Source organism: Macaca nemestrina, chromosome 2 (genome assembly GCF_043159975.1).
Source record: "Macaca nemestrina isolate mMacNem1 chromosome 2, mMacNem.hap1, whole genome shotgun sequence".
Taxonomy (NCBI): domain Eukaryota; kingdom Metazoa; phylum Chordata; class Mammalia; order Primates; family Cercopithecidae; genus Macaca; species Macaca nemestrina.
The window spans coordinates 111,130,517-111,145,292 of NC_092126.1; the positions used below are offsets into that span (position 1 = coordinate 111,130,517).

Genomic DNA, 14,776 nt, shown 5'->3' on the forward strand with positions numbered 1-14,776 from the left:
ACTTCCAGAATCAGTCCCCAAGTCACTTGCTCTATGAAGCTAAGCCTATCTTCTATGTTGTTGTTGTTTTAAATGGAGTCCCACTCTGTTGCCCAGGCTGGAATGCAGTGGTGTGATCTCGATTTACCACAACCTCTGCTTCCTGGATTCAAGCGATTCTCCTGCCTCAGCCTCCCGAGTAGCTGGGATTACAGGCATGCTCCATGACACCCAGTTATTTTGTATTTTTAGTAGAGACAGGGTTTCACCATGTCAGCCAGGCTGAACTCGAACTCCTGACCTCAGGTGATCACATGCTTCGGTCTCCCAAAGTGCTGGAATTACAGATGTGAGCCACCACACCTGGCCATCTTTCATGTTTCTTTTCTTCTTTCTTTAATAAAGATGGGGTCTTGCTATGTTGGCTAGGTTAGTCTTGAACTTCTGGCCTTGAGTGATTCTTCTGCCTCAGCCTCCCAAAGTGCTCGGATTATAGGTGTGAGCTACCACACCTGATCCTACTAGGATGTTTGCCACCCTTTTGGGGTACAGCATACTAGACCATCCTGTGGGGATGGTCTCCAGGGTAGTCTAGCTTGCTGTCATCATACAAAGCTCCTTATTTGAGACCGGCTTTAGCAACTTCCCCACAAAACTGTTTGGCTGTATTGTTGTCTTGCGCTTGGCTCAGTGCATTTTTGTTTTTCCCTTTAGAAGTTTCCTTCTGAAGCCCTTTTACACAACTTCTATGGAATAAACTCTTCACCTGGGATCCATCCAGTGTTAAAGAGTCTGATTAGGCTGGGCACAGTGGCTCACGCCTGTAATTCCAGCATTTTGGGAGGCCGAGGTGGGCGGATCACGAGGTCAGGAGATCAAGACTATCCTGGCTAACAGTGAAACACTGTCTCTACTAAAAATACAAAAAAAAAATTAGCTGGGCGTGGTGGCAAGCAACTGTAGGCCCAGCTACTCAGGAGGCTGAAGTAGGAGAATGGTGTGAACCCAGGAGGCAGAGCTTGCAGTGAGCCAGACTGCAACATTGCACTCCAGCCTAAGCAACAGAGTGACACTCGGTCTCAAAAAAAAAAACAGACTATTTTTATTCGGACCATTTTCTTTCTTTCTTTCTTTCTTTTTTAAAGACAGAGTCTTGCTAGTCTTGCTCTGTTGCTAGGCTGGAGTGCAGTGGCGCGATCTTGGCTCACTGCAACCTCCGCCTCCCAGGTTCAAGTGATTCCCCTGCCCCAGCCTCCCAAGTACCTGGGACTACAGGCATGCACCACCATGCCCAGCTAATTTTTTGTATTTTAGTAAAGACGGGGTTTCACCATGTTAGCCAGGATGGTCTTGATCTTCTGACCTCGTGATCCACCCACCTTGGCCTCCCAAAGTGCTGGGATTACAGGTGTGAGCCACCGTGCCCGGCCCTATTCGGACCATTTTCTAGAGGTAGCCCTAAATATACTCACGAGAGGCAATAAAACTGGAGGAATACAGTTAGTAGAGGAACTTTTTTTAAATTTTCTATTTTTATTTAATATATATATTTTAATAGACTCTTGCTCTGTCATCCAGGCTGGACTGCAGCAGTTCAGTCATAGCTCACTGTAGGTAGCCTTGCATTCCTGGGGTCAAGCAGTCCTCTCGGCTCAGCCTACCAAGGAGCTTGAACTACAGGTACATGCTACCTTTCTGGGGTAGTATTTTAAAATTTCTTCAAGAGACAGGGCTTCTCTATGTTGCCCAGGCTGGTCGCCAACTCCTGGGCCCAAGCGAACCTTTCACCTTGGCTTCCCACCAGCCCGTAATTCCTTTTGACACACAATGCATATTTACTGCCTTAGATTGAAAGGCTACAGCAAGATATTGCCCAGTAGATTGACAAAAGGAAACAATGCAGAAGACTTTTATATTAATGAGTAAACCCTCAACTGAGAGCTTGCATTTACAGTTTAAATGGCCAAAGATTTAAAAAGTCAGAAAGGCGGGACGCAGTGGCTCACTCCTGTAATCTCAGCACTTTGGGAGGCCTATGCGGGCGGATCATGGGGGCGAGAAATAAGAGACTATCTTGGTCAACATGGTGAAACCCTGTCTCTACTAAAACATAATTAGCCAGGCATGGTGGCATGTACCTACAGTCCCAGCTACTTGGGAGGCTAAGGCAAGGGAATAGCTTGAACCTGGGAGATGGAGGTTGCAGTGAGCTTAGATGGCGCCTATGCACTCTGTACTGGCGACAGAGCAAGACTCGGTCTCATAAAAAAAAAAAAAAAAATGCCAGGCACAGTGGCTCACGCCTGTAATCCCAGCACTTTGGGAGGCCGAGACAGGCAGATCATAAGGTCAGGAGATCAAGACCATCCTGGCTAACACAGTGAAACCCCCGTCTCTACTAAAAATACAAAAAAATTAGCCGGGCGTGGTGGCGGGCACCTGTAGTCCCAGCTACTCGGGAGGCTGAGGTAGAAGAATGGCGTGAACCTGGGAGGCGGAGCTTGCAGTAAGCCGAGATCATGCCACTGCACTCCAGCCTGGGCAACACAGCGAGACCTTGTCTCAAAAAAAAAAAAAAAAAAAGTCAGAAAAGGAAAATGTATTTATTTGCTTTTCTCTATAGGACTGTGATAACATAGGGCAAGAATATCTCTTTCCAGTTGATTTTGTTTTTTTTTTTTTTCTAGAGCCCTCCTATGGGATTCTTCTAGAACCTAGTACTAGTCAGATGGATTTGTAAGGAATTAGAGATACTCAACTTGAAATAATAAGAAACATAATACAAACGTAACACAACTGGCAAAATCATCTTTCAATAAAATGGTACTCATTTATAGTTCCACTAAGAATGTATTATGCTTTCTCCCTCTCAGTAGCCAACTATGTACTTACTTTTATTTTACATTACCTCACCTTTTAATCTTTGTCAATCTGTGATAGATTTTAAAATATTTAATGATTATAGTTTTTGTGGTTTTTTTTTTTTAATTGACAGGGAGTTTCACGCTTGTTGCCCAGGACGGAGTGCAACAGTGAGATCTCGGCTCATTGCAAGCTCCACCTCCCGGGTTCAAGCGATTCTCCTGCCTCAGGCTCCCGAGTAGCTGGGATTACAGGCACCCGCCACGATACCCGGCTAATTTTTTGTATTCTTAGTAGAGACGAGGTTTCACCATTTTGGCCAGCCTGGTCGGTCTCCAACTCCTGACCTCAGGTGATCCACCCGCCTCGGCTTCCCAAAGTGCTGGGATTACAGGCGTGAGCCACCACGCAGGTCTAATGATTATAGTTCTAATTTGCATTCCTCTTTCGGGTTGAAGCTTGAACACCTTTCTGCATTATTAGAAAGCAAAACTTAATTTAAACATTCTTGGTAAATTCAAGATAGTGTTCCAGCTCGCTGGGTGACAAAGCAAGACTCCATCTCAAAAAAAAAAAAAAAAAATTTAACAATCTCTTTAGAACTGTAGGGAAAAATAAACAACATCCTAATCTCTGGGCACGTGGGCACTAAAGTCAATTCTCTATTACTTAATTGAACTTGGTATTTAATCTCTCCTTTGGGAGATCTGTTTGGATTTCCATGAATAGGTCAAACTTGTTATCCTTCAGTTACATATAACTACAATTCAAATCTATACAAAGTTTTATCCTTCAGGAGAAAAACCATTAATAAGACACTCATTGATTTTGCCTATTTAGAAACATCCAGAAAGATCAAACTTAACATTTCAATTCTGTAATTTCTCTTTTTTTTTTTTTTTTTTGACACAGGGTCTCTGTCACCCAGGCTGGAGTGCAGTGGTGCAATCTTGGTTCACTGCAGCCTCTACATCCTGGGCTCAAGTGATCCTCCCACCTCAGCCTCCCAAGTAGCTGGGACTACAGGCATGTGCCACCATACCCAGCTAATTTTTCTACTTTTTGTAGAGGCTGAGTTTTCCCATGTTGCCTGGGCTGGGTTCAAACTCCTGGGCTCAAGCAATCCGCCCACCTCAGCCTCCCAAAGTGCTGGGATTACAGGCATGAGCCACAACAGCTGGCCAATTCTGTAATATTAATATGTACAGTCTCTTCACAAATATGCTAGTAATTACCAGGTATTCCCATTCAACCTCATATGCATGACATTAGAGCTTCATGCCATTAGCGACTAAAACAAAGACTACTGAGAAGTCAGTAAGAAAGCAGAACCACAATGAAATAAGAAGAAAATAGTGCTTGCCATAATAACGAAACCAGCAAACTTTGGACCTAAAGCCAGAAATGCAACCTAGACTGTGAGGTTCAATTAAAGAACACACACAAGGTTCTGAGAGGCATGTTAGGCATGGGGCAAGTCAGGGCATGGTCAGAATGACAGGTCAGCATTCAGATATCCAAACAGAGTGGGGAAGTTACTAACATATGCACTCACTTCAAGTGTGAGGCACAAGAGATGAGAGAAGGTACACACTGAAACTGGATACATAACTATACCTGAAAGGAAGTAATTGTGGCACAATCTGCATAAGAGACTTGGAAAAATTCTTATTCCTGACAATGCTAAACCTATCCTTTACGTCTTTTTTAGCCCCACTTTTAATTTTAAGGAAATCGTATTACATATGTATCTCTCTCTTTTTTTTCTTTTTTTTTTTTTTTTGAGACGGAGTCTTGCTGTGTCACCCAGGCTGGAGTGCAATGGCCAGATCTCGGCTCACTGCAAGCTCCGCCTCCCGGGTTCACGCCATTCTCCTGCCTCAGCCTCCCGAGTAGCTGGGACTACAGGCACCCGCCACCTCGCCCGGCTAGTTTTTTTTTTGTATTTTTTATTAGAGACGGGGTTTCACCGTGTTAGCCAGGATGGTCTCGATCTCCTGACCTCGTGATCCGCCCGTCTCGGCCTCCCAAAGTGCTGGGATTACAGGCTTGAGCCACCGCGCCCGGCCTCTCTCTTTTTTTTCTTGAGACGGAGTCTCGCTCTGTTGACAGGCTGGAATGCAGTGGCGCGATCCCGGCTCACTGCAACCTCCACCTCCCGGGTTCAAGCAATTCTCCTGCCTCAGCCTCCCAAGTAGCTGGGACTACAGGCGCATGCCACCATGCCCAGATAATTTTTGCATTTTTAGTAGAGACGAGGTTTCACTATGTTGGCCAGGATGGTCTCTGACTCCTGATCTCGTGATCAGACCACCCTGGCCTCCCAAAGTGCTAGGATCACAGGTGCAAGCCACTGCGCCCGACCTGTATTATACATATCTTTCTAAACTACTGCAAGTGATTTCAGATAAAAATATTTCACTGTGGCCGGGCACGGTGACTCAAGCCTGTAATCCTAGCACTTTGGGAGGCCAAGGCAGGCAGATCACCTGAGGTCAGGAGTTCAAGACCAGCCTGGCCAACATGGAGAAACCCGGTCTCTACTAAAAATACAAAAATTAGCCATGTGTGGTGGCAGGCACCTGTAATCTCAGCTACTCAGGAGGGTGAGGCAGGAGATTCGCTTGAACCCGGGAGGTAGAGGTTGCAGTGAGCTGAGATTACACCACTGTACTCCAGCCTGGGTGACAGAGCGAGATTCTGTCTCAAAAAAAATTTTTTTTTCATTGTGCAGAAACTATAGACACAAAGCAAGTTCCACAATACGTGACCTATGAAAAATCATATCACTTTGGAATTCTGTCCTTAAGTGTCCAGGTCAGGACTTGTGATAGAAGCTGAACAAGAACCAGGGACAGAAAGAGTTCCAACCGGGAACCCAGAGTCAAGAGTAGGGAACAAACCATCTCTACGAGTACTGAAACATGCCGTTGGTCCTAGATCAGGGAATAATACCCTCGTGAGAGGTCCAACATCAGAGCTAGACACAGAACTGGAAAACAGAGAGCTACCTCTGAAAACAAAAACAAAAAAGACTCATGCTTTTAGTCAATATCTTTTTTTTTTTGAGACAGAGTCTTGCTCTGTTGCCCAGGCAAGAGTGCAGTGGCGCAATCTCAGCTCACTGCAACCTCCATCTCCCGGGTTCGAGTGAATCTCCTGTCTCAGCCACGTGAGTACCTGGGATTACAAGTGCCCACCACCAAGTCTGGCTAATTTATTTTGTATTTTTAGTAGAGACGGGGTTTCGCCATGATGGCCAGTCTGGACCCGAACTCCTGACCTCAGGTGATCCAAATCAACATCTATTCAACACCATCCATATATAAAAAGTTTCAGTAAATACACATGTTAGTTTATATGTCCTATTTACTATATAAATAATTTAATTGCACACTTGTCCTTATTGTTGATCTAAATATTTATTTGCACTTCCCAGCCATAAAGTATGGGGTTAGCTTAACTTTGAAAGTAAAATATATAAATTACATGTGTATTCTCCTGGAAAGATGCTAAGCTTATAAACTGTGCACAGCTAACTCAACTGAAAATACCAAACAATTTCAAGACAATATACTCCACTCCTCCAACCCTACCCTGTGAAGTATGTCCCTGACAACCCCACAGATCAGGACCATCATCGTCAAACATCACTAGTCCCAGCAACTGATGGAAACCCCAGAGTTCAAGGGGAAAAAAAAGAAATAGTACCAAGAGAGACAGCTAGAAAAGGGGAAAAGACTGAAGGGAGCAAAATGGCAGGAACATCTGCAGGGATTCTCAATCTATCTCCAACACTGATCTAGGCAAAGATATGTATTTCTCCTTTTATCACTGTCCTGAGGATAGCAAAATGGAACACTCTTGAAGGCCTAGCTAACTTGATCTCTTAAAACTGCTATCTGGCCAGGCACGGTGGCTCACACCTGTAATCCTAGAACCTTGGGAGGCCAAGGAAGGTGGATCACCTGAGGTCAGGAGTTTGAGACCAGCCTGGCCAACATGGTGAAACTCCATCTCTACTAAAAATGCAAAAATTAGCTGGGTGCATGGTGGCAGGTGCCTGTAATCCCAGTCACTCAAGAGGCTGAGGCAGGAGAATCACTCGAACCTGGGGGCAAAGGTTGCAGTGAGCCAAGATCGCACCACTTCACTCCAGCCTGGGCAAAAGAGCGCAACTAAGTCTCAAAAAAACAAAACAAACAAAAATACTATCTATCCACTTCAAACATAATGTATGAGTTCATTATACACATTTACACATTTCCTGGCAAGCCTACCTTCTAATTTGCTAATAATGTATACCTGTTACTATAAAAATCAAATATAAGAAATCACACTGGGCGCAGTGGCTCACACCTGTAATCCCAGCACTTTGGGAGGCCGAGACGGGCAGATCATGAGGTCAGGAGATCAAGACCACCCTGGCTAACACGGTGAAACCCCGTGTTAGCTAAAAATGAAAAAATACAAAAAATACTAAAACATCAGCCAGGCGTGGTGGTGGGTGCCTGTAGTCCCACCTACTCGGGAGGCTGAGGCAGTAGAATGGCGTGAACCCGGGAGGTGGAGCTTGCAGTGAGCTGAGATCACGACACTGCACTCCAGCCTGGGTGACAGAGCGAGACTCTGTCTCAAAAAAAAAAAAAAAAAAGAAATCACTTGCCTAATAAATACATGGTTGTGGCCAGGTGCAGAGGCTCATCCCTGTAATCCCAGCACTTTGGGAGGCTGAGGTGGGTGGATTGCTTGAGGCCAGGAGTTCGAGACCAGCCTGAACAACATGGCAAAACCCTGTTTCCACTAAAAATAGAAAAATTAGCCAGGCATGGTGGTGCATGCCTGTAGTCCCAGCTACTCAGGAGGCTGGGGCATGAGAATTGGTCGAAATCTGAGAGGCGGAGGATGCAGTGACCTGAGATTGCACCACTGCACTTCTAGCCTTGCTGACAGCCTTGGTCCTATTTTTAAGACCCTGTCTCAAAAATAAGTAAGTAAATACATACATGGTTGGTTGATATTTTTCTTGGATGTAGAAACAAGGTAAATTAGGGCTCTTGGTAAAACACATTAATCATAATGTGCTTACAGAATTTTCTAACACAAGGAAATAGGACTTAAAAGTAAATAACTTAAGATCAAAACATGCAAACAAATACAAAAACTTACCATCCCTGTTCATTTTTATACTTGTAAGCAGACCCAAGAATGTGACATAAGGTGCCTCCAGCTTTGAAATCCATGAAACACTTTGCCTAAAAATGATACAAATTACACATGAGAAAAATAAAGCTTCTGACAAAATTACTCATGTCTGAATCCTAAGTTTTATAAATTCAAAGATATAAACACATATTAATTAAACAACCTCCTTAAATATCTTCTTGAATAAACTGAGGAATCAATAAGTTTTTCTAAAAGTCGATTAGGCTGGGCATGGAGGCTCATGCCTGTAATCCCAACACTCTGGGAGCATAAGGCAGGAGGATCACTTGAGCCCAGGAGTTCAAGACCAGTCTGGCAACATAGGGAGATTCAGTCTCTAGAAAAAAATTTTAAAAATTAGCTGTGCATTGTGGCACATGCCTGTAATCCTATCCAGGAGGCTGAGGTGGGAGGATCACTTGAGTCTGAGAGGTTGAGCCTGCAGTGAGCCCTGATCGCCCTACTGCACTCCAGCCTGGACGACAGAGTGAGATGCGGTCTCAAGAAAAATGGAATGGGCCGGGCGCGGTGGCTCAAGCCTGTAATCCCAGCACTTTGGGAGGCCGAGACGGGCGGATCATGAGGTCAGGAGATCGAGACCATCCTGGCTAACACGGTGAAACCCTGTCTCTACTAAAAAATACAAAAAACTAGCCGGGCGAAGTGGCGGGCGCCTGTAGTCCCAGCTACTTGGGAGGCTGAGGCAGGAGAATGGCGTGTACCCGGGAGGCGGAGCTTGCAGTGAGCTGAGATCCGGCCACTGCACTCCAGCCTGGGCGACAGAGCATGACTCCGTCTCAAAAAAAAAAAAAAAAAAAAAAAAGAAAAATGGAATGAAATAAAATAAACTGAATTCAAACTACTTTCTGATAGCAAGTACAGTGGCTCACACCTATAGTCACAGCTACTTGGGAGGCTGAGATGAAAGAATCACTTGAGCACAGGAATTCAAAACCAGCCTAGACAGTATAGCAAGACCTCATATCCCTCCCAAAAGAATTCCTTTTAAATTCCATAAACATACTATAATTTGAGTAAATAGTCTGTCAAAAGAAAGATTTTAAAAAGCTAAATTTAGGCCAGGAGCAGTTTGTTGTTGTTGTTGTTTTTTCTGAGACAGGGTTTCGCTTTTGTTGCCCAGGCTGGAGTGCAATGGTGCTATCTCGGCTCACTGCAACCTCTGCCTCCCAGGTTCAAGTGATTCTCTTGCCTCAGCCTCCTAAATAGCTGGGATTACAGGCATGCGTGACCACGCTCGGCTAATTTTGTATTTTTAGTAGAGACAGGGTTTCTCTGCGTTGGCCAGGCTGGTCTCGAACTCCTGACCTCAAGTGATCTGCCCGCCTCAGCCTCCCAAAGTGCTGTGATTACAGGCGTGAGCCATCGCGCCTAGCTACACACCAGTAATTCTAACATTTTGAGACACCAAGGTTGAAAGAATCACTTGAGCGCAAGAGTCTGAGACCAGCTTGGGCAACACAGTGAGATCCCACCTCTACAAAAAGTTTAATCCCAGCATTTGGCAGGCCGAGGCGGGCAGATGGCTTTAGCACAGGAGTTCAAGACCAGCCTGGGCAACATGGTGAAACCCTGTCTCAACAAAAAATGCAAAAGAAATTACCCAGGCATGGGGGGAGTGTGCCTGTAGTCCCAGCTACTGGGAGGCTGAGGTAGGAGGATGGCTTGAACCTGGGAGGCAAAGGTTGGAGTGACCTGAGACCACGCCATTATACTCCAGCCTGGGCAACAAAGCCAGAACTTGTCTCAAAAAATACAAATACAAATACAAATATAAATATAAATATAAATATAAATATAAATATAAATATAAATATAAAAATTAGTTGGGCATGGTGGCACATGCCTGTAGTGTCCCACCTACGCAGGAGGCTGAGGTGGGAGGATTGCATGAGCATGGGAAGTTGAGCTATAGGGAACTGTGATGGTGACAAATCCAGGCTGAGTGACAGAGTGTGACCTTATCTCAAAAAAAATTTTTTTAATAAAAAAGGTAAATCAAAATGTTCCAAAAGAAAACACCTATAACCCCAGTACTCTGGCTGAGAAAGAAGGCAGGGAGGAAGAGAGGACTGCTTGAAGACAGGAGTTCTGAGGCCAGCCTGGGCAAGGAAGTGAAACTTTGCCACAAGAAAAAAAAAAGGAAACAAAAAAATAAATATAGAGATAGTCAGAGTTTTTCATCTTATAGATTCTTGACTATAAATTATACAAAAATTAGGCCAGGCGTGGTGGTTCACGCCTGTAATCCCAGCACTTTGGAAAGCCAAAGCGGGTGGATCATGTGAGGTGAGGAGTTTTCCACCAGCATGGCCAACACGGTGAAGCCCCATCTCTACTAAAAATACAAAAACTACCTAGGTGTGGTGGCGGGCGCCTGTAATACCAGCTACTCGGGAGGCTGAGGCAGGAGAATCACTTGAACCCGGGAGGCAGAGGTTGCCAAGAGCACACCACTGCACTCCAGCCTGGGCAACATAGTGAGACTGTCTCACCAAAAAAATAAAAATAAAAACATAAATTATACAAAAATTGTAAGTGAACACTTTTATTATACTTATTTTTTTTTCTGAGACAGGTTCTCAACTGTGTCGCTCAGGCTGGAGTACAGCAACGTGATCATGGCTCACTGCAGCCTCTGCCTCCCGGGTTCAAGGAATTCTCATATCTCAGCCTCCCACGTAGTTGGGATTACAAGCGAGTGCCAATACGCCCAGCTAATTTTTTTTGGTTTTTGCATATTTAAAAGACAAAGTTTTGTCATATTGGCCAAGCTGATCTCAAACTCTTGACCTCAAGTGATCTGCCCACCTTGGCTTCCCAAAGTGCTGGGATTACCGGCATAAGCCACCACACCTAGCCTATTATGATATTTTAATGACCATAAAAACGTGGTGTAACTATATAAAACTATATTTAACTAATAGCTAAAATCTATGCCACAATTCAAGAGATCTGTGCTTTATGGATTAAAAATATAGCTCAAATTAAATGAAATGGTGAATAATTTCCACATTATGAAGGTATAAGCAATATAAACTGAGCATCAGATAGGCGAAATAGGATGAAGTGTTATTAGAAACACCCATGCATTTTTTTCTTTAAAAACTATTACTACAAAATAATATACTACAAAGAACCACATGGTATCAAACATTAAAAAAAGAGACAAAAAGCAGAATGGTGGTTGCCAAGGAAAGAGGGACAAGGAATGGAAGTCATTGTTTAATACATACAGAAGTGAGCATAGTTTCTCCATCCCATAATCCCAAACCTTTGGGAGGCTGAGGCAGGAGGATCACTTGAGCCCAAGAGTAGAAGACCAACCTGGACAACATAGTGAGATCCCACCTCTGTTTAAAAAAAAAATAGTAATAAATAAAAAATAAAAAGTATCCTGTAATTCCAGCACTTTGGGAGATCGAGTTGGGAGGCTGAGGTGGGAGAATCACTTAAGCAAGGGAGGCAGAGGTTGCAGTGAGCTGAGATCATGCCATTGCACTCCAGCCTGGGCAACAAGAGCAACACTCCGTCTCAAAAAAAATTAAGAAGAATCATTAAGATCCCTTAGATCACTTGATGTCAGAAGTTCGGGACAAGAGTGGCCAACATGGTGAAATCCCATCTCTACCAAAAAATACAAAAATTAGCAGGGCGAGGTGGCAGGCGCCTGTAGTCCCAGCTACTTGGAAGGCTGATGTGGGAAAATCACTTGAACCTGGGAGGCGGAGGTTGAAGTGAGCTGACGTCACACCACTGTAATAGAGTGAGACCCTATCTCAAAAAACAAATGAAAATCATTAAAATGGCATATTTTGTCATAGATATTAGAACATAATTAAATATAAATAAAATTTTAAAAAATAAATAGGCCAGGTACAGTGGCTCAGGCCTATAAAACCCGCACTTTGGGAGGCCAACGAGGCAGGATCACGAGACCAGTAGTTCAAGACCATCCTGCACAACATAGCGAAACCTCATCTATAAAATAAACTATAAAACAAAAATGAACCATGTGTGGCGGCACATGCCTGTGGCCCCAGCAACTCAGGAGGCTGAGTAAATGGGTTGCTTGAGCCTGGGAAGTTGAGGTTACAATGAGCTGTGACCACACCACTGCACTTCAGCCTGGATGACAAAGTGAGACCCTTTAACCAAATAATTACACACACACACACAGGGGGAGAGAGTGAGAGAGAGAACGCGACAGAGAGACAGAGAGGCGGCGGGGAGAGGGACAGAGGGAGGGGCAGGCAAATAATCAATCAGCTGGGCACAGTGGCTCAAGCCTATAATCCCAGCACTTTGGGAGGATGAGGCAGGTGGATCACTTGAGGTCAGGAGTTTAAGACCAGCCTGGCCAACATGGTGAAACCCAGTCTCTACTAAAAATACAAAAATTAAGGCCAGGCGCTGTGGCTCACACCTGTAATCCCAGCACTTTGGGAGGCTGAGGCGGGCAGATCCCCTAAGGTTGAGAGTTCGAGACCAGCCTGACAAACAGGGAGAAACCCCATCTCTAATAAAAACACAAAACATTGGCCAGGCATGGTGGCACCTGTAATCCCAGCTACTAGGGAGGCTGAGGCAGAAGAAGTGATTGAACCCGGGAGGCAGAGGTTGCGGTGAGCCGAGATCGCACTATTGCACTCCAGCCTGGGCAACAAGAGCAAAACTCCGTCTCAAAAAAAAAAAAAAAAAAATTAAGAAGAATCATTAAGATCCCTTAGAGTTCTTCCAAATTAAGCTGGTACACTCTCCAAGTCAATCTGGTTATTCTGTGCTTTTTAAATATGCAGCTTTTCTGATCTCCTACTATTTTGGCCAACTCTATACCCAATACATCCCAAATGCTACATTATAATGTCCTTAAAAAAAAAAAAAAGGCCAGGCGCAGTGGCTCACACCTGTAATCCCAGCACTCTGGGAGGCCGAGGCGGGCGGATCACAAGGTCAGGAGATCGAGACCATTCTGTCTAGCATGGTGAAAGCCCGTCTCCACTAAAAATATAAAAAATTAGCCAGGTGTGGTGGAGGGTGCCTGTAGTCCCAGCTACTCATGAGGCTGAGGCAGGAGAATGGCGGAGGGAGGTGGAGGTTGCAGTGAGCCAAGATCATGCCACTGCACTCCAGTCTGGGCAACAGAGCAAGACTTCATCTTAAAAAAAAAAAAAAAAAAAAAGTACATTTGGGTGCAATTCTTATCCACTGATAACATTTTATCTTTGAAAATCCTGTAGTGCTGACATCTCAAAATAGACTAACGTAGGCTGGGCATGGTGGCTCACGTGAATAATCCTAACACTTTGGGAGGCCAAGGCGGGCGGATCACGAGGTCAAGAGATCAAGACCATCCTGGCCAACATGGTGAAACCACATCTCTACTAAAAATACAAAAATTAGCTGGGCATGGTGGCACATGCCTGTAGTCCCAGCTCCTTGGGAGGCTGAGGCAGAAGAATCGCCTGAACCCGAAAGCCAGAGGATGAAGTGAGCCAAGATCGCGCCAGGGCACTCCAGCCTAGCGACAAACAAGACTCCATCTCAAATAAATAAATAAATAAATAAATAAATAAATAAATAAATAGACTAATGTAATAGGTGGGTATCTACTACAGTAGAATGAGACTTACTTCTCCTACACAAAGCCTCCCCTTAATCCTCAGATTGATCTAAAATGTTCTCCTCAAACCATGCCTGTAATCACTATTGCACCTCAGCATAATACTGACATGACTGATTCACATATTTTATGTGGGATATGAACTCCTTGTGGACAGGAACAGTGCTTATTCAAATCTATCACCGACATTCAGCAATGTGCCACCTGATAACATAGGTAATCTGAATTTTCTCAATAGTTCAACTATATTGACACCACTTAAAATGAGAGATCCATGCTACTCAGAAATATATACTGAGCAGGCCATAACAATAAAACATCTGTATAAATAATTTAAGGTCAATTTCTCAACAGATACTAAATTTGAAAAATGAAATTATTACCAAATATACACTTAAGACAAACTTTTTTTTTGAGACTGAGTCTCGCTCTTGTCACCAGGCTGGAGTGCAGTGGCGCAATCTGGGCTCATTACAACCTCCGCCTCCCAGGTTCAAGTGATTGTCCTGCCTCAGTCTCCTGAACAGCTGGGATTACAGACACATGCCACCACACCAGGCTTATTTTGGTATTTTTAGTAGAGATAGGGTTTCACCAGGTTGGCCAGGCTGGTCTTGAATTCCTGACCTTAGGTGATCCACCCACCTCAGCCTCCCAAAGTGCTGGGATTAACAGCGTGAGCCACCGTGCCAGGCTAACAAAGTAACTTTTATTCAACCACTACAGGGGCAGATGCTGAGAATGAAGTAGAAAACAGATGGCCAGGCACGGTGGTTCATGCCTATAATCCCAACACTTTGGGAGGCCAAGGCAGGCTGATCATGAGGTCAGGAGTTCAAGACCAGCCTGGCCAATATGGTGAAACTCCATCTTTACTAAAAATCACAAATTAGCTGGGTGTGGCGGCAGACGCCTGTAATCCCAGCTACTTGGGAGGCTGAGGCAGAAGAATCGCTTGAACCCAGGAGGCGGAGGTTGCAGTGAGCTGAGATCACACCATTGCACTCCAGCTTGGGCAACAGAGCAAGACTCCGTCTCAAAAAAAAAAAAAAAAGAAAACTGACATTCAATTTTCCAATGGTAAAATAT

General features: G+C 44.4%; 1 protein-coding gene across 2 annotated transcripts in view; it reads right to left on the reverse strand.

Moving 5' to 3' along the window:
- The window catches only part of LOC105480388 (SWI/SNF related BAF chromatin remodeling complex subunit C1), a 199,557-nt gene that overhangs the window by 148,810 nt on the left and 35,971 nt on the right, over window positions 1-14,776 (reverse strand). For both annotated transcript variants that reach the window (XM_071091592.1, XM_071091593.1), the window contains exon 3: window positions 8,011-8,096. In XM_071091592.1, the coding sequence (XP_070947693.1) occupies window positions 8,011-8,096 (86 nt within the window). The remainder of the gene's footprint in view (window positions 1-8,010; window positions 8,097-14,776) is intronic.